The following is a 21,425-nucleotide window of genomic DNA, read 5'->3' as shown; positions in this document are numbered from 1 at the left end:
TTGGGAATAGAAATGTGAGCTAAAAAATTTTTATATGCATCTATTGACATTTTTACACTTTCCTCGCACAATATTATTGGAACTTTCTTCTGCGTGTCTCCTCTAAATTAATAAAACTAAAAAAAGTTTCACGATCTTCTGTTAGCACGCCATTAGCTCATTAGATTTCGATGTTGTTTTTTTTTGGTCGGAGAGACTTCGATTTGATTTGGATATAAAATTTTTGAAGTTCGTGTACCGCACTGGTGGATCTTCTTCATCGGCGGCAGCAGAAACGTACTTGGAAGGTCGCGAAGTGAACGACCAACAAGTTATGGTAACTCGACGCTACCACCATTCGTCCTTGACCAATGGACAAGGACGAATGGAGCTTTTTCTCTCTTTTCTTCTTTTTCTTAGTATCGACAATTCTTTGAAAGTGTCTGTATCTCGTCGAACGATAAAATCAAGAAACAAGGAAAATTTAAAAGGACAAACACTGAATCAAAAACAGTGAATACACGAGGGTGGGTTAAATATGAACCAGAATTTTGATAAAAAAAATTTTATTATCAAGTTACAGAGATGATATTTTTCAGTTTCGTCACGGCTTGTCACGTAACCATTCGCGCACGAAGGCTTCTATGTCCAAATCGCTCGGCGATAAATCGGGACTATAAGGAGGGTGTTCCAATCCGTTTAACATTTCCATCGCGTCGTTTTGACAGGTTTCTTCGGTGACTTGACGAGCTACTTACAAATTTTAAACGGAAAAACGACAATTTGGTGATACAGATTTGGTTCGAGTAATCATTTTAACAAAAATTTAATTAAATGGATATTTTTTGTCAACATATTAGACTGATAGACTGATTCTCTCTGGTGATGTTCTAAATGTAGCCGTCGAGGTACCGGACTGTATGAAATAGGGCGTCACTTTGGCTTTCACATTGTGCGCACGCCCTAACGTTTCGCGCGAACATTTAAACGACGAAACGATAAGTTTTTTATAGTAACAGTGCGTTTATATTTTGGACCGTATTGACTTTAAAAACATGCATCATAAATGACAATTATAAAGCTTATAATTGACATGCATATCAAAACAGTTTATCCTATGTAAGAATGAAAAAAAATAACTAATTAATAATAACTTATTGGCTAACATTTTTATTTTCTTGAGGCCCTAAATGCTGCCACGTACGCTTGAGAGGAGCTAAGACCTTCTTGGTTATCTCCAGATCTACATTACACTCATGGAGTTCGAGTGGTGCCTGTCATATGAAAATATCTGTGGATATCGAGTTTTAACTTCTGTAGGTTCGGAAAGACGTGCCTTGGTAGCTTAATCCAGACTTTTGCGCTTCTCTAAAGAAATGTATTCCGAGAAATTAAAGTTTTGGGCATTTGTAGGCGAACTCGGTCTTGTAAAAACTGCTCTAGAAGGGATTATATTGGACAGCTTCTATGCACTAAGCTGTCCAAGTTTCTAGTCAACTCCGGATCGTCTATAAGTCTGTATTGAGTCAAGTAAGCTTGGGAACCGAGCTCCAAATGTGCGACCAATAATCCAAAGATGGACAAATCCGGGACTTGTTGAGGATTAGAAGCTGGAGATGGCTCTAAGTTTTTGTGAAGCTGCTTTTGCTACAATCTGCCACGTGACTATTACTTCCAACTTCAACACCAAATCCTAGGGTGTTTGTGGTTTCTTTAAATTCAATTTTTCTCTCTATCTTTTACAAAATTATCATTTTTATTACAGTATTAAAGTTTTAGTCAATTATTAAATCGGGATTATTACCTGGGTGAAATTTTTTTTTGTATGCCCCCTCAAGTTATAAAGTTTTTACACTTTTATGAGCAGATTAAATCCATTTTCAATCGAATAATAGAGAAATTATTTTCTTGTGTAAACAACACGGTTCGGGACAACAAACCAAAAACAAGTAAAATCGAGTCGCTATCCATCACGGATATATATTTGTTTACCAAAGAAATTGTAACAGTAAATAAATAATTTTGTTTACTTTCTCCGCTGGAACACATCGGGTTTTACCCATAAGATTTGAGAAAATATTATCTCATGTCATGTATTTAAACAAGAATTTAATTTTGAATATATATACATATATGATTAATTGGTTAATTAATTTTGTTAACGTCAATATTGACATGCAAACTGTTCGATAACTTTAATCAATCAATTGAAAGTTTGTTGCAGTAATTTTAAAACAAAATTTAGTACAGTTATTTGGTGAATAACGAGATTGATGCTGGTACATAAGACGTAATCTTTCGAATGAAATACAAGCCAATTAAATGAGAATATGAATTACAGTCCCACATGCACGAATTTGATTAATTTCTCTAAAAACTATTCCTTCCACGTCAGAACATCGGCTCCTCATCTTCAGTTCACTCAGTAATCATTCTAAAGAATAACCTTCAATGCTGAGGTTTCCTGTTTCTAAATGCTGGCATTTTATTGGATGTAGAAACAAAAAAGTGAGGATCAGAGGCTTGGGGATCGTTAAGAACCTTGTTTGAGTATATAGGGCTTATGAACGTGGTGTGGGTTCATCACGCTCTGAAGGCTCGGAGCGATCTCAGCGAATTGGGCGCGATTTAGCTGTCTGACACTTCTAATTTGAAAACCTACTATAAGTTAAAATAATTTTTTATCAACACAGGGAAAGGTTTAAGTCTGAAATGATTATAGAAACTCATATCGTCACGCTCTGGAGGCTCGGAGCGATTTGGGCGCGATTTAGCTGTCTGACACTACTAATTTGAAAACATACTATGAGTTAAAATAATTTTTCATCAACACAGGGAAAGGTTTAAGTCTGAAATGATTATAGAAACTCATATCGTCAGGCTCTGGAGGCTCGAAGCGAATTGGGCGTGATTTAGCTGTCTTACACTACTAATTTGAAAACATTCTATGTGTTAAGATAATTTTTTATCAACACAGGGAAAGGTTTAAGTCTGAAATGATTATAGAAACTCATATAGTCACGCTCTGGAGGCTCGGAGCGATTTGGGCGCGATTTAGCTGTCTTACACTACTAATTTGAAAACATTCTATGTGTTAAGATAATTTTTTATCAACACAGGGAAAGGTTTAAGTCTGAAATGATTATAGAAACTCATATCGTCACGCTCTGGAGGCTCGGAGCGATTTGGGCGCGATTTAGCTGTCTTACACTACTAATTTGAAAACATTCTATACGTTAAAATAATTTTTTATCAACACAGGGAAAGGTTTAAGTCTGAAATGATTATAGAAACTCATATCGTCACGCTCTGGAGGCTCGGAGCGATTTGGGCGCGATTTAGCTGTCTGACACTACTAATTTGAAAACATACTATAAGTTAAGATAATTTTTTATCAACACAGGGAAAGGTTTAAGTCTGAAATGATTATAGAAACTCATATCGTCACGCTCTGGAGGCTCGGAGCGATCTCAGCGAATTGGGCGCGATTTAGTTGTCTGCCACTACTAATTTGAAAACATACTATAAGTTAAAATAATTTTTTATCAACACAGGGAAAGGTTTAAGTCTGAAATGATTATAGAAACTCATATCGTCAGGCTCTGGAGGCTCGAAGCGAATTGGGCGTGATTTAGCTGTCTTACACTACTAATTTGAAAACATTCTATGTGTTAAGATAATTTTTTATCAACACAGGGAAAGGTTTAAGTCTGAAATGATTATAGAAACTCATATAGTCACGCTCTGGAGGCTCGGAGCGATTTGGGCGCGATTTAGCTGTCTTACACTACTAATTTGAAAACATTCTATGTGTTAAGATAATTTTTTATCAACACAGGGAAAGGTTTAAGTCTGAAATGATTATAGAAACTCATATCGTCACGCTCTGGAGGCTCGGAGCGATTTGGGCGCGATTTAGCTGTCTTACACTACTAATTTGAAAACATTCTATGTGTTAAGATAATTTTTTATCAACACAGGGAAAGGTTTAAGTCTGAAATGATTATAGAAACTCATATCGTCACGCTCTGGAGGCTCGGAGCGATCTCAGCGAATTGGGCGCGATTTAGTTGTCTGCCACTACTAATTTGAAAACATACTATAAGTTAAAATAATTTTTTATCAACACAGGGAAAAGTTTAAGTCTGGAATGATTATAGAAACTCATATAGTCACGCTCTGGAGGCTCGGAGCGATTTGGGCGCGATTTAGCTGTCTTACACTACTAATTTGAAAACATTCTATACGTTAAAATAATTTTTTATCAACACAGGGAAAGGTTTAAGTCTGAAATGATTATAGAAACTCATATCGTCACGCTCTGGAGGCTCGGAGCGATTTGGGCGCGATTTAGCTGTCTGACACTACTAATTTGAAAACATACTATAAGTTAAGATAATTTTTTATCAACACAGGGAAAGGTTTAAGTCTGAAATGATTATAGAAACTCATATCGTCACGCTCTGGAGGCTCGGAGCGATCTCAGCGAATTGGGCGCGATTTAGTTGTCTGCCACTACTAATTTGAAAACATACTATAAGTTAAAATAATTTTTTATCAACACAGGGAAAGGTTTAAGTCTGAAATGATTATAGAAACTCATATCGTCAGGCTCTGAAGGCTCGGAGCGAATTGGGCGCGATTTAGCTGTCTTACACTACTAATTTGAAAACATACTATGAGTTAAAATAATTTTTTATCAACACAGGGAAAAGTTTAAGTCTGGAATGATTATAGAAACTCATATAGTCACGCTCTGGAGGCTCGGAGCGATTTGGGCGCGATTTAGCTGTCTTACACTACTAATTTGAAAACATTCTATACGTTAAAATAATTTTTTATCAACACAGGGAAAGGTTTAAGTCTGAAATGATTATAGAAACTCATATCGTCACGCTCTGGAGGCTCGGAGCGATTTGGGCGCGATTTAGCTGTCTGACACTACTAATTTGAAAACATACTATAAGTTAAGATAATTTTTTATCAACACAGGGAAAGGTTTAAGTCTGAAATGATTATAGAAACTCATATCGTCACGCTCTGGAGGCTCGGAGCGATCTCAGCGAATTGGGCGCGATTTAGTTGTCTGCCACTACTAATTTGAAAACATACTATAAGTTAAAATAATTTTTTATCAACACAGGGAAAGGTTTAAGTCTGAAATGATTATAGAAACTCATATCGTCAGGCTCTGAAGGCTCGGAGCGAATTGGGCGCGATTTAGCTGTCTTACACTACTAATTTGAAAACATACTATGAGTTAAAATAATTTTTTATCAACACAGGGAAAAGTTTAAGTCTGGAATGATTATAGAAACTCATATCGTCAGGCTCTGGAGGCTCGGAGCGAATTGGGCGCGATTTAGCTGTCTTACACTACTAATTTGAAAACATACTATAAGTTAAAATAATTTTTTATCAACACAGGGAAAAGTTTAAGTCTGGAATGATTATAGAAACTCATATAGTCACGCTCTGGAGGCTCGGAGCGATCTGAGCGAATTGGGCGCGATTTAAGTTTCGAGACATACTATATATAAAGATAATTTTTTATTATCATAGAGAAAGAAATTTGAGAATTTCAATTATAGCGATTTTAAAAACTAAATCGTCAACAATTCAAATTATGTACGAGATATTTGTAATATAATTTCAAGTCAATATTCCTAAATGTTGTCCATTGGTCTTGACACGGTTCAAAACATTTCGAAATATGATTAATGAATAATTGTTACATCTAATTATTATTAAACGAGGTACATACCTACAAAACTATTTTCTTTTTTTTTTTCTATATGTTAAAGTAACGAATTTTCAGTTGGGGATAACGAACATAACCTTGTCAATTGCCTTGGTAGGATACGTGCTTTTCCAATATTACTGTTACATCATCAGTTTAAAATAATTTTCATTCGAGAAATTTATAATATCATTATTTTTTTTTCAATATTCTGAACAGATAAAAGACTTTTGGAAAATATTAAGGTTAGGTCACCCCTAATTAACCCGCTAGAATGCTTCCATCGCCAAATTTGGTATTTCTAAGTTAAAGGTTTGCGAAGAAATTAATTTTATATAAAATTTCGAATCCTGCTTTGAGACCCTATAATTCCTCAAGGAAGCAACGTGCTTTAGACGTGAATCGTCACATTTAGCATCCAAACAGCGCATAAACTCACAAAAATCAAGCACTGCGTATGAAAAAGGTCTTCAGGTTTACTTTGGCTGATAATCAAAAAATGTCTACCTAAGGTAGTAGAATAATGGGTGGTCAAGGGCCGTTAAGCACCAATTGACATTTCCAAAAGCTGATCTCTTTCGAAAATCCCATTAGGCACTTTGGCTTCAGCATTTTAATGTCATTAGACAAGTTGTTTAAGTGTTTGAACCGCGTGGTCTGCAGGTCTTTCTTCTAGCATGTATAAGAAGCACACAACAAGCTTCGTGACATTAAGCAACTCGTGGTCAAAGCACCAGATCTCAATTCTTTAGTTTCCCATCAATCAAACTCCACTCAAAAAGAGACTTGGCTATTTTTTTTATATAAGTACAACGAAACATAACGAGGATGTGGTATTTATACACGTGGAATTGTTACAGATCCGAAACGTCGAGAATTAATCAATAAAAATGTCATTGTCAACAAATGTACAGTTTTCTGTATACTACTCCAACATGAGTCTGCGTCTCGTTTTCGTATTTTTTTTTTTCAACATAAATAAAAATGTCACTGACACGATCATGATTTAAAATTGTCTTTTAGGCCCGTTGATTGAAATTAAAAAAGTATCTATCTATATATTTATTTTTTAAAGACGTGCAGTCGAGCTAAATCTTTTGAATTTCTTTCCATTCAATTCGGTCACTAATTGTGACCTTTGAGTTGGGATATTAACTATCTTGAATGCTCAGATAGTGTCTGGTCGCCTTAAGTCGATTGAGGAAACCTTTTATTACACTTATAAGCAGCAAAAAACATTCGCCATCACTTTTCCGATCAAGCAAACCTTCTTTGACCTTTTCGGAGCATATTGGCCCCTCGCCATCCACTGTCATGATTGTTTTTTCGTTTCAGGAATATAGTTGTGGATTCAGTCATGCATCGTAGCAAAAATCGAACCAATTTTGCTTAAACCGCGTCGGTAGACCTTAGAAATGTTCCAGTGTATGGTAGATGCATCCGTTTGATATGCTGATAGTCCTTCTATCTCTTTAAACTTAATCCGAGGATCGTCCAGTAACATTTTACGGTCCTAATTTATTTTTCAGTCTGTCTACTTGGTTCTCTATATTAACTCGTACCTTTTCTAAGAAAAGGTACTTCAAGTAGAGACATTTAACCTCTTCTCGAGCTCTTCTTAAAACTTCCAGCTCCAGCTCTCATATTTACATGTTTTGTGTTCTCCCTGATCAAATTCGTCACATCCTGAACTCCTAATTCTCCTAAAACTCCTAAACTCCATCATAGTTTTATCTTACAATAGAAAATACTAAGCGCGTGTTTTTACAAATTATCATAACTTGAGACCCTGTATAATAAAAATTTGTTCAATGGAAATACAAGACTGCAGAGTGCACATGCGTCAAGTACCGGAGTGAAATTTTCTATTACGAAGGTTGTACTGTAAACAAATCAGTGTAGCCGTATCTTAAAGTCGAATAAAAGTTGTAGCGTTGAACAATTGGCGAAGCGCTTGCGAATTAATATATCGATCATAGTATGAGAAATAATTTAGTTTCTGTTACAATCAACGACCGTACTAAAACGAACTACTACTTACTCTTTTAATATTCGGGTATGCAGTTATGCTCCGATGCAGGTCAGCTGGCGCCCGCGCCGTTCTTTTCCTTTTATTTTTTGCGTTGCTCGTTTGTCATTATAAGAATGTAAAACGATATAAAAAAATTGATGATCGCTCTTACGAGTTGAAAACTTTCTGTACAAGAGCTTTCAATTTATTATGAATGACGCCATAGTGTTATTTAAGCGATAACTTTTATTTATTTATGGAGTTGTAGTACTTTCGCAGCGACAGTCAAAGTATGAAATCTAAATATTCATTGCTACTTAAATTTTGCGATATGACAACACTGATGTCAATATGTCAAATCTGACATTGACATTTGACATTTTTAATGGTGAACGCATTATTTTTTTCGACTCAACTCTTTGGTGATTAAGCACCATATCGAGAAAATCGTTGTCGCACTTCGATACAAGATAAATTTCGTAAAGGTCATCCCAAAATCTGCTGTTGTGCCAGAAAACACGGATGCTGTGCGTAAACTGATGTTCTAAGATCGCCATGTGAAATAGCATGAGATCGAGGCATACTTGGACATTAGTTTCACTCGCATACGTTCAATATTGCATGAACATTCGATTGTCAAAAAGATTTTTTCAAATTGTTCAAAAAAATCTCTTGTGGATTGGTGCAAAGAAATTCTGAACAAATTCAATCGCGATGCTTTAAAAGAAGTCTATGAGATCGTGACGGGCGGCGAATCATGGATCTATGCATATGAACCCGAAATTGAACAACAATCGACTGTATTGGTCATTCAAGACGATCCAACGAAACTAGTTCGCGCACGAAGCACGTCAAATTTGTTTTTTGTATTCGGAATAACTGGACCCTTCCTGGAAGGTCTATTTTGAATAAAGAATATAAAAATATCAAAACACCAGAAGACATTGCGGGCGAAAATTGCTTGACCACCAAGGAATATGTCTACTACCTAGTCATTTAGACAAAATGACAAATGTACGAGGTTTTATTAGAAAAATTATTCTACATTCTAATGCTCCCCATCAATATACTACTCTCCCCTCGTCACATACACCTTTCCATACGTTTTTTCCATTGATCGGACCAGTGCTGGAAGTCTTCTTTGGTGAGGGTCTTCAGAGCTTCGCCGTTTTCTGCTTTACCGTTTCCATCGGCTCAAATCTGATCCTTTTCAAAGCATATCATTTTCTAATCTACCAGACCCGTTGGACGTAAAAGCTTTTGGTCAGGAGTCATATTTTTTGGCACCAACTTCGTACACACTTTTGTCGTGTGTAATTCCTCGTGTAAAATTTTTCTAACCTTTTCTTTATCGGCGTTTACAGCCTCGGCAATCATCCGGATGCTCATTCGACGATCTGCACGAACAATTTGGTTGATTTTGATCACTGTTTCCGGAGTCACAGGGTGACCTGGGCGCTGGTCATCTTAAGTGCTCTCTCGACCCTCACTAAAGCGCTTACACCACTCAAAAACACGAGCACGAGATAGAGAATTGTCCCCATAGACCTCTTTCAAAAATTTGTAGCACTCAGTCGGAGTTTTTTTCAATTTAACGAGAAATTTGAGATTGAAAAACACGTTCGTTTCAAACCGCTACGGAAACGTATTTTTGGACGTGCATAGACAAGATATTCAGATACCCAACGCACTACTCGGGCGCCCTCTAGGCGTGTAGTCTCGTTATTTAATAGTCAGACCTCGTATAATCCTGAAAATCGAGATTTTTATCTTGGTGAATGAAGCATATAGAAAAGACTTTTCATTTATAGGTTTTGTTGTTGAATGAAATCTACTTTTTGATACATGAAAATGCTTTGAAAATAAAAATAAGTCTACATAACAGGGAAAAATTTTATTTGTGACATATTTGACAGGTACGCACGCGCACAAAGCATCAAAAGTGTTTTGAATGAAGTTAGTGCCATCTTTTCCATCATTCCCGGTGTTTGCAGTATAGTTTTTTTTTATTTTTGTTTGTATATGATGTCCAAATCCAAGAGATTTCGTTTTCGTCTTGAGAAAGATGCGAGAATCTTTCGAAAACCCTGTTTGTAAGTCGGCTTTAGTAAAATGGACATTATTGTGATGTTTCAATAAATATGTATCAAATACCTATCTAAAGATTATTTCATATAAAAACATATAAATATACGTTTTTTGTTTAAAACTTTAATCGTTTAGCAAAAAATAATTTCCGTATTGGATAAAAACTTTTCGTGTCAAGGTACGTTTGATAAGTTGGAGGTATAATCTTGTCTTTGTTAAAAAAAATGTGTGTCAGATATAAAGACTCGAAAAAAAATTGAGGAAACTTGGATTTTCCTGGCAAAACTTTATATTACATAGTTTTCCGCATACTTTTACTGATAAGGGGTAATTATGACAAAAAATCTAGAAATTTAACAAAAAATTTAATATTTTCGAAGGCATTTGGGATACGGATGTCTCATTGGCATGAATCGATTTAAAAAAAGTGCCGTCGCACATAAAGAAAGGACACACAAACGACGCTGATTGCCCGCCACGGATATACTTGTGGACAACATTTTATATAACACCCTTATCGATAGGAAAATAACAATTAGACTTTTTCTACAATAATCCATAAATTTTCCACAACTAACATAAATTATTTATGATTACTTTCCATATAATATTGAAAATAAACAATCTATATATATAAAACTGAATTGCTGTTCATTAGTTTCGCTTAAAATCGAAAACGGCTGGACAGATTTGGCTAATTTTGATCTTGAATTATTTGTGGAAGTCCAAAGAAGGTTTGAAAGGTAAATAAATATGAAAATTTTGAACACAACTATAATATTTGACAGTATACCGATGATTCCAACGAATTTACCATTCGATTTTAAACGTTTACAATTTCCGGTACGTCTGGACTTTGCGTTGACCATAAATAAATCGCAAGGCAGGTCGTTGGAAATATGCGGAATCAACCCAGTTTCGCGCGTGGACAATTATACGTCGCGTGTTCGCTTGACAGAAAACCGCCATTTTTATTTATTTACGCACCACAAAATAAAACATTTAGTTTATGAAAAAGCTTTAAATTCGTTGTTGCAAATTGTGTCTTTGTCCATAACCATTAACGAGCTATTTAAATGATCTAAATGATATAATATACAACAGCCCTTTTGTAACCATAGATAGCGAGTTACATATTATCAGTTGCTGAGAAAAAAAATTATCATAGGTAAAAAAATTTTACTAACGGGCATTTTAGGATAGGAAAAAACAATTTGTGCCACTATCAACAAACACTTTTGGGTTTTATTTAGTTAAAACTTATTCAAAACGAAACGAAAATTAATTTTTATAATTAAATTATTGTTAACGCCGGACCTGTACTTTCAAATCGTCTACTTTTTTCTCGATTTTTCAACGACTCCTAGTCTTTCCGGTAAACGACGAACAAGGATCTATTTATAGACGTATATACAGAGCTAGAACTATAATTACGTACATTCTATACAGTTAAAAGAGTCGGTGTACTTCTTTTTCTATGTAATTATAGTTGATGGCTGGAGTCTAAGATTCTGTAAATATATTTTAGTAGGCTACTAAAAACTGAGCTGAATGCGTGAAAGATGAAGAAAAAGAAACAGTACCGCCAGGGGCGTACTCAAACAACAATATTGATTAGATAGGACAATCGATATCTATTTATATAAGATAATTTTAGTTTGATTTAGTTGAATTGATCGAAATATATTGTTTTCTACGTTCATGCAATAAACACAATTTTAATGAACTGTATTTACTGAAAAAAAGTGGATCTTTATTGTACTAGTGCTAAAATATTACAAAACGAGTAACACTAGTTACTGTTTTGCGAAATACACTTTCCAACTAGTTGTATACACTATTTTTTCCACGACCACATTAAAAATTCTTCAAAAAAACGTATTTTTTAAATAAGAAAGTTGATTAAACAATATCACACGTGTGTTGAAAGGTATTTCAACATATGTGTTGGAAAATATACAAACACGTGTGCTGAAAAATTGAAAAATCCTACAAAATATTTTTTATTTTGTAATAGTAGATATGACAAAAACGAAAAGAATGATTATGAAATATTTTATAACTAAAGAACAGAAAAAGAACCAATAAAACAATAATATTTTTGTAACTAAACAAGAACTAAATAATTACACTGGTCGACAAAAAACTATTTTTTTTTAGTAACACAAGAATGAATGGCATATTGTGATAAAATATATACAAATACGAAAATATGAAAAAATAATTGTAACACGTAAGATTTTTACGTTACATTTACATAGAACCATATTTGATATTTATTAAAAAATTAATTTCACGTTTTATAAATCGTGTATATTGACGATATTTATAGTTGACATCTAATAAACAAGCCCGACATCTATTAAAAACAAAAATCACTTCTTAGCTCAACCCTTTTATGAGGGGTTGCACTTTTTCTTTTTAAAAACCAATCATGGCCGAATTCCATCGTCCTGTCACTGACAGCTCCCAAATTTTCGGAAAATAATGTCAGATGGGAATGGAGGACACGAATTTTCAATGGCATTCGAGCACCAAAGGATTTGTAGGACCGCTAGAAGTTCGTCAAATTACTGTTGGTAGTTTGGATCCATATTGTTGCCCAAGAATCCCCTCAATGCACTAACAAATGCCTCTAAGTTCCTATCCGGTGAGTTTTTTTGCAAAATTGTCATCGTCCAACAATTTGTGGCCCGATAAAAAAACCTTCCTTCAATTTGGCATTACTTAAATGGGGAAAAACTTCTCGTAAGGTATTTGAATACATCACCCTCTTTATCCATAGCCTTTACAAAGTTTTTCATCAGTCCAAGTTTAATGTGAGGAAGAAAATTTTGAATTCCCGATTTAAACTCACTTCTTACTTGCCAATTTTTTTTTACATAGTGTTGATCTACTGCCCGACTGTTCCATAGACAAAGAAACCCTGCAATGTTTCGTAAACCCTTCCTGAAGTTCCATTAAAATCCCAATCACCTTCAAATCCCCATTTTTTCATGTAGAATGTAGAAAATTCTTTTTCTAAAGTTTCATTCTTTAAGATGGGAAGCAATAAGTTCAGATTGTTGCTCTGATAACCCCAAATCACGTGCTAAATCATTCAACTCAAATGTAGAACTAGTACTAGTACCTAATATGATACTTAAAACCCATCTATATAAAAATAAACAGAATGGATGGAAAATATATAAACAAAAAATCACTTATTAAATTGGAAACTTTACATATAACCCTCGTATAAACAAATTTTGATTTCCAATAAACAGTGTTTAATGCTTTTTAAAGTATTTATTTGGAATATTTAATTTTTTTATTTGAAGAGCCCGAAATGTATTTAGAAATAACCAGGGAATCAGTTTAATTTATATTCTTCATACCACTGCCATCTATTAGTTAAGAATTCAATTAATAAGATCGAAAGAATGGAACCTGTTTATTCATACATCGAATTGCGTCATGGTAGGAATGTAAATTATTCTAAACAAATGATTTAATAACCAACTGGAACTATGTATATATCTATAATTAAATTATCAAAATATTTTATCTTGGTAAATATCCGTTCGGAACGTTAAATTGTTTTGTGGTGATTTTTTTTTATTCGGAGAATATGAAATTATAAAACAAAACATTTCCTCTTCCTTTTTAATTCGAATCAATATGGTAATTTAACCATTTCTAGAATTTATATCTTGAAAATAGCCAGATATCTACTATCATAATAAAATTCCATGAATTACCAAATTATATTTTGTATCAAGTAAGATAAAATGTTTTATCGTATTTTTCCAACTGATCATATCAAAAAAAATATTGCAATTGTTGTTATTTTGTTACAAATATTTACTTTATATTAAAACGTATTCGAAATATTCTAACTCCTGGGATACTTTTTTGTAGAGAATTTTGGACACAATGTAGATATGGTTATAATAAAGGCGGGAGAATAGAAAGGCCAAAAATGTCAAACACTTTATATAACCTAACTCACATATTCTTAATATCATAGCTTTAGTAAACAAAAGTGTATTTTTTCTATGTTTAACTACAATAAAAGTAATAAAAATTCTTATTATTTAAATAAATTACATACTCACATTGCATCTAAATGTTTGCGATACTCTCTTCTCTTAAATTTTACCAGAATGGAATAAAAACAACACATTTTTATATTTGTATTTCAGGAATCAATCACGTATTGCTTTAAAACCTATGTAAGCAGAAATTAACATTCCAATCAATAGATAATAGTAGTTTTAAAATAATTAAGTTATATATACAGAGTAGTTCAACAAAACAAAGTAGCAGAGACGTAGAAAGAATTTATATACGAAGATGGTTCTAGAAGTACCTGCATACAGCATATGTTTCAAGTTTACTGCAAAATTAATGAATTAAAGTTTGAATTGCTACCCCATGCATGCTATTCTCCAGATTTATAAAGCGGTTAATGTTAAAATAGCAAAATTTGACATTAAATTGATAACGATCAATTTGGAAGCCTTATATTTCAAAAAATATTAAAACCGATGAGTTAAATATACCACAATTATGAAACCATTCATTTAAAATTGAAAAAATATATTATTGAGGCTCTAAAATCAATAGTTTGGTAGATATAACCAAAAGAATAGGGTTATGTCATTCCCAATGTTACAAAATGAGGTTAAAACTCAAAAATTTTAGTTTCAAAATGAATTGAAGCTTTTTTGGGATTCATTTATAGTGGTACTCCTAATTTCAAAGCGTCTATATTGAAAAAATATATCAAAATTTGACTTTAAATTAATAACGATCAACTTTGAAGCCCTATATTTCGAAAAATATTAAAACCGATGAGTTGAATATAGCACAATTATGAAACCATTCATTTAAAATTGAAAAAATATATTATTGAGGCTCTAAAATCAATAGTTTGGAAGATATAACCAAAAGAATAGGTTTATGTAATTTCCAATGTTACAAAATTAAGTTAGAACTCAAATTTAAAATTCTCCCTCCGTCCAACCCCTAATTCATTGTGAAAATATCTTTACAAATTGAGTTTCATTCAAATTTATGATATATTTTTGTCAAATCGAAACGATTAAATAAAATAAAAAGGATCTAATAGGACAGATGTAATAATTGGTATGTTTTGTTTACATTGACCACTTTGTAGGTATAAAATGTAATTATTAGAAATTAAATTGAATTGTATTGAAGCATACAAAACATTCTAAACGTCAATATTGTAATCTATGCATAATATTTCGACATTAGAATAGTAGAAATAAAAATTTTTTAAATGATTCTAAATTACTATAAAACATCACGACAATAATTAATACGTTAATTCAATCAATGATTAGAGAGCCTAAGGAATATCCAGTAAAAACTAGTTTCTTGCTGTTATAAAAAAGATATACACTACCGGTCAAAAGTTTTTGCCCACCCCTTAGTCCATTCATTAAATTTCAAAATATTGCACTTTAACTTTTCTCAGTTAAGGAATGTCCATAAACCACGTAGCTCTGCCAAGAAAGAGGAATAAGATCAAATACTACGCTTAGTCACGTGACGAGAGGGAGGAGGTGTGGGCAAAGCTACATATTTTTCTTAAGATTAAATTTTCTTGAGGAAAATGATTTTATTTGGCACACAAATGCTAATTTTTCAAGAATAATCATAAATAAATTGTTTTAAATTGAATCATATATTGATTCAATATCAAAACCACGTAGCATCGGGTAGGGGGGAAGGGGTAAAACACGACGACAAAGGCTCGGTAATGGTTTGGGGATGTTTTCAGGATTTCCTCCACCAATCTAGGGTAAAATATGGCGGTGGCTCGGTAATTGTTTGGGTATGTTTTCGGGGTTTCCAACTTAGGGATTTTCTTCACCAATTTAGGGTAAAACACAGGAGAGGCTTGGGATGTTTTCAGGATCGCCAACTTAGGGGTTTTCCTCACAAATTTTGGGTAAAACACGACGAAGGTTGGTGATAGTTTAGGGATATTTTCAGGGTTCCCAACTTAGAGGTTTTCCCCACCAATTTAGGGGGGAAAACGTGGATGGAATGTTTTGAAGGGTATCCATTATTAGGGGCATTTGTAAGGATTTTTATATCTTCAAATATTTATTTATTTTTCATTATAGGAAATTAGACGAATGTAGCAGGATTATTTTTAATTTAGAAGTAGAAAAAACAACAACATCTGGAAGGAGACATAACAAATTATGGGAAAAGTTGAAAGATTAATGAAATTTTTTATCTGACAAAACAATACTAAAATATTAGGAATACTAATAAGGAAATTCATTATGCAAATGAGTTCCAAGGTGCAATTATCTCTTAGTAAATATTCCTATATTTAAATAGCGATTAATATCACCAAAATTATTATACACAAAACAGTAACTTTTATAATTATGAATACATAGTTTATACAATAAAATAATTCTTAAAATTCTTGAATTTATTTAATAAACTTGATATTATTATATAAAAAGATCTTTTCTACTTCTTCACTAAAGCTTAAATAATGAAAATAGCATTTTTTATATTCCGTACACGTGTTTCCCGAATTCAAGTATTATTTTTAAACTTTATGCCACCCACCCAAGATTTAATTTATTTTATACTTAGTGTGTAATCAAATTTTGTGTAAATAATAGAATATCAATGGTTTTCTATTCTATAAAATAAACAATCCTTCAGTAAAACAGATGGTTGTATATATATATATATATTGTTCGAAATTAAACTTTGTGTATTGTTTAGTTTGGAATGTATCTAAAAAGTAAATAAAGTGTTACTTACGGTTCTGCTTCGATGCTTTTTAATTTAGCTACATAATTAGATGGAATGTACCCCTCTTGTCTCGTTCTTTTACTTCTTGCCAGCCACCAATCCCCTTGGGTATCATTTAATATTTCTAAATGTTCCCCTTTTCTAAAACTAAGGTCCTCATCAGTTCTAGCACCGTAATCGTATAACGCGACAAAAACACGTTCACTTGGTTGCTCCGGCTCGGTGACATTAACTATTGGGGGCCTAGCTACTTCCGAAGGTGGGGTAGGTATGGGATTTACTTGTAACGTATTGTCTTCTATAGGATTAACCCCTAAACCTCTGTTAGTGTTTCTTTCTATTCTATCTGTCGTAGAAGGGCTGCTAAAACAATTGCCCATTTTTCAATTGGTTTGCTTTGATTCACCTCACGAAATAGTTAACCATCACCCACTGTACGTTTAACGCGTTTTTAGATTAAAAAGTAACTCCGATAGATTCAATATTAAAAATTAAGCACTCGAAAATATTTTTTTACACATATCAATCCCTCGTTTCAACAATTTTGATTCACAAAGTGAATTTTATTAGGGAAAGGCAAATAGAGTGATTGTGATTAGAAACAGAAAACTTTCGCTTTCACCAATGACTATTTTTGACAGGTGTTGTATTTTTGGTAGCACTGCTTGTCAAATTTCAGGTTAGAAATGAAATTTGACAAACGACCGTTCAACATTTTTGCTGTGTCAACTCGGCGAAAAGGATTTATTTTGTAAATATTTTATAAAATAAAAATAGTAGTAAACATTTTTATATTTTTCTGTGATATTAGAAGATATATCTTTTCTGTTATATTTACTATGCCGCAATATAAAGGTAATTTATCATTTTGTATAAATTAATTTATAACCTCATTTTATTTCATTCTTTCGTCTGTTAAAATATCTAATTCATAATTATTTTTTAGTCAAAGTTAAATGGGGCAAAGAAAGCTTCCCAGATATAGAGGTTAATACCGATGAACCCCCTCTTTTATTTAAGGCACAGTTATTTGCATTGACGGGTGTTCAACCGGAAAGGCAAAAAGTAATGATTAAAGGCGTTACACTCAAAGATACTGATTGGAATAATTTCAAATTAAAAGATGTGAGTATTATAAAGAAAACTGAAATTTGCTTTGTCATTGTCATACAATAATTTTCCGATTTCAATGTTTTATTTAACAGGGAGTTACTGTTTTATTGATGGGTAGTAAAGAAGAGGATGTACCAAAAGAACCCATTGAAAAAACCGTTTTTGTAGAAGATATGAATGAAAGTGAACTTGCTACAGCTGTAGGTATTATTTTATATTAATTAACTTGAAAAAAATGCAGTTTTCTTTTAGTTGGAATTACCAGCAGGTTTAACAAATTTAGGAAATACTTGTTACATGAATGCAACTGTACAATGTCTAAAAGCTGTACCGGAATTGAGGGAAGCTCTACAGAGTTATCAAGGAGGTAATTTTTGAAAAAAAAATTATTACTTTATTTATTTTGAGGTTTTGTAGGTGTAGCAGCTGGTAGTAATGTCATCCCCGCCCAATCTATAACAGCTGCCCTCAGGGATCTCTATAACAACATGGATAAGGGTAATACGGTTCCTCCCATTGTTTTATTGCAAGTTCTTCATATGGCGTTTCCCAGATTTGCTGAAAAGAATGAACACGGGACGTTTGCTCAACAGGACGCCAATGAATGTTGGACTGAATTGATTAGAATGTTGCAGCAAAAATTACCTTCAAAACAAAATGAAGGAAGCAGCAAAGAACAGTTTAAGTAAGATTGTCATAACTACTTTTACACTATTTTTTCCTTTCATCCCTTTTTAGGTCTTTTATAGATCAATATTTTGGAGGGACGTTCGATGTGGAGTGGAAGTGTGTTGAAACTGAAGATGAGGCTGTTTCAAAATGTAAAGAACAGTTTTTGCAGCTCAGCTGTTTTATATCTCAAGATGTCCGGTATATGCATTCGGGATTAAAGAATGTTAGTAATTTATTTATAATTAATGAACTTTGATATCTAAACTGGTATTGGACAAATTCTGATTTTTTCATATAAAAAGCAACAAAATGATTTGATTTTTTTAAAAATTTGTATTATTAATGATGATTTTTTATTGATCAGCAATTAATTTATTAGTTCTGTGTTTAAATTGGAAAGTTTTTTGCACTTGTGGTCTTGTGTTTTAAAAATTTAGCAATAGAAAAGTCGAAATACTTTTATACGCCTCTCAATGAAAATTGGAAATATTTTGTTGTTTTTTCAACTATTTTCAGCATTTTGTCTATTTCTTAGGTTTAATAGATAGATCTTATATATAAATAATAATGTTTATTTTCAGAAATTGCAAGAACAAATTACTAAAAAATCTTCAACTTTAGATAGAGATGCCCTTTATACGAAAACGGTAAAATTAGTTATTTCATTTTAGGAAATTTTCTATTTCCACTTACAATTTTTTTTTTCAGTCAAAAATAAGTAGGTTACCTGCGTATTTGACTGTACAGTTCGTGAGGTTCTACTATAAAGAAAGGGAATCTATAAATGCAAAAATTCTTAAGGACGTTAAGTTTCCCGTGGATTTTGATGCTTATGATTTGTGTACACCGGAATTACAAGAGAAGTTGTCACCTATGCGGGCTAAATTTAAGGTAAAACTAATTTTTTTACTCCAGTTTTTTCCTATCTACATATAACTAATCATTATCATTGGGCTTGTTTGTTTTTAAAATAATAATTTGTCAATATTTTTGAGTCTTCCTATTAGGTCACTTCAGACAAGAAGTTAATCCGATGAATCCCAATTTAACTTCATTGGTAGCATCATATGTTAAAATGATTTTGATTTTTAGTAATTTGTGACAAAAAATATTCAATTTTTCATAAAACAAAGAGATTCGGTTCAAAAATTACCATAATTTTTTTGATTTATACCAGAAGATTCATTTTTGAAAATTGTTTGAAAAAAATTATATGGGGTGATTATAACTCTTGAAAATTCATGCACAAAAAGCCTACTGATAATTCAGATATTTTTAATAACCACAAGGAAATTTCAAGTTTTTTCACTTATCATGTCAATGTCGAGGCTCCCTGATAATACTGAGTTAGTAAGAAGACTTAAGAGGATCGATCCCTTCGAGTTAGTTTAGATTTTAGTGTAAAAAAGAAGATTGTGTGTGCACGTAAACTATATGCTGATGAATATACCTTATAGTTTTAAATTTCAAACTCTATCAGATTAAATTAGACTGAATTGCTAATTGGTCACTGTTGACTAGATTCTAATATCCTAAACGCATTTATGGGTGTTTAATTTAAAAATTATCTACACTAATCTATGCAGTATTTATTTTATTTAGGAATATGAAGACGCTCTTGTAGAAAGAGCATCCAAAGAGAAGGATAAAAACAATAAAGGAGACAACAAGGAAGAAAAAAAGTACGAACCGTATTGGTTCGAAGACGGTAAGTGTTTCTTTTCATTATTTATAAAGATATTTTTTCATTTATCATTCATTTTTAGATCTGGGAAGTAACAACAGTGGTTATTATACGTTACAAGCAGTTTTAACTCATCGAGGTAGATCTTCTTCGAGTGGACATTACGTCGCGTGGGTTCGACAATCCGGAGAAAAATGGATAATGTGTGACGATGATAACGTTTCACCCGTTTCAACGGAAGATATTTTAAAATTATCCGGAGGAGGTAAAAAATTAATTATACCATTTTATTGGTGTACGTTTGGTGTAGTTTTAGAAAAAAAAATTGTTGTTCAAGTATATTTTTGTGTTAACAATACTTGTAATAATAAATCAAGTTCATTGTTTCGCTAAAATTTATGACAATAATGGAGCAACAAGACCCGATGCTGCCAAAAAGTAACCTATAGGTCAAACTTCATCTGGTGATACACAAATCAGATGAGGCCATTTGGACAAAAATACAGGAATCACTAGATAAGATTAAGTCTATCAATAACTGAATTGCAGTTGATTCTATGGAAGAAATGTTGAAATTCTGGTCCATTTCTTTAAGATCAGATCTAACACTGTTTTTCATTAGACACAGATTAATTAAGAAGTAACAACATTCCAACTGTTCACCTGATGACATTATTCATTGAACAGAAACTAGAGTTTTAGTGGGACAATTCTAAGTTATCAACCTTTAAATGTAATGTAATTTTGATGGAACAAGGATTCTGTCAACACCAATTGAAACAACTCAAATGATGTGGAACGTTAGTACATTAAATTCTTGTCATCAGACATTGAAAGTGGTTAGGTTAGGTAACCCTGATGGAACAAGGGTTCTGTTTACACCTAGTGAAACAATCAAAATGATGTGGAACTTTAGTGTGACAAATTCATGTTTGTCATGTGCTGTAACAAGGGTTCGGAAAAAACCTTAATGTAAAGAGTATCAACCTAACCTAACCTAATCAATTTTACGAGCAATTGCAAATTCAATGGTAATTATCAAATTATTTTTCAGGTGACTGGCATTGTGCTTATGTACTACTTTACGGTCCCAGGTTGTTGCAATTGAATTATTTAGCAGAAGAAAAAATGGTTACTGAATAATCAAATCTATTGTCACGATATTTTTGACGCTTTAAATATTTGTATCTTTGTAATCATCTTCGAGGTAACGAAACTTACCTGATTTTTATAAATAAAATATTTTTTTCTTCTATATTTGACGTTTTATTTCATTTAAGTAGATAATATGCTATATATGACAGTGAAAAACTAGGAAAAGACAAAAAAGGAAATCTTCTTTC

General features: G+C 32.7%; 2 protein-coding genes across 2 annotated transcripts in view; one reads left to right on the top strand and one right to left on the bottom strand.

The window, feature by feature from the left end:
* LOC130892812 (tyrosine-protein kinase Src42A) overlaps positions 1–17,270 on the bottom strand; it is a 74,887-nt gene extending 57,617 nt beyond the window's left edge. The window contains exon 1 of the mRNA XM_057798450.1: positions 16,623–17,270. Within this exon, the coding sequence (XP_057654433.1) occupies positions 16,623–16,993 (371 nt within the window). The 5' untranslated portion in view covers positions 16,994–17,270. The remainder of the gene's footprint in view (positions 1–16,622) is intronic.
* Positions 17,030–21,337, top strand: LOC130892815 (ubiquitin carboxyl-terminal hydrolase 14). The gene is made up of 11 exons (XM_057798457.1): positions 17,030–17,468; positions 17,560–17,738; positions 17,819–17,926; positions 17,979–18,093; positions 18,144–18,411; positions 18,465–18,621; positions 18,980–19,045; positions 19,107–19,289; positions 20,001–20,106; positions 20,165–20,347; positions 21,137–21,337. The coding sequence occupies exons 1-11, from the start codon at positions 17,453–17,455 to the stop codon at positions 21,223–21,225; spliced, it is 1,470 nt and encodes a 489-aa protein (XP_057654440.1). The 5' UTR covers positions 17,030–17,452; the 3' UTR covers positions 21,226–21,337.
* The last annotated feature ends 88 nt before the right edge of the window (positions 21,338–21,425 follow it).

This window comes from Diorhabda carinulata, chromosome 4 (genome assembly GCF_026250575.1).
Source record: "Diorhabda carinulata isolate Delta chromosome 4, icDioCari1.1, whole genome shotgun sequence".
Lineage (NCBI taxonomy): Eukaryota > Metazoa > Arthropoda > Insecta > Coleoptera > Chrysomelidae > Diorhabda > Diorhabda carinulata.
Note: the sequence above shows the minus strand (reverse complement) of the source record. Positions and strands in the feature narration are given on the sequence as shown.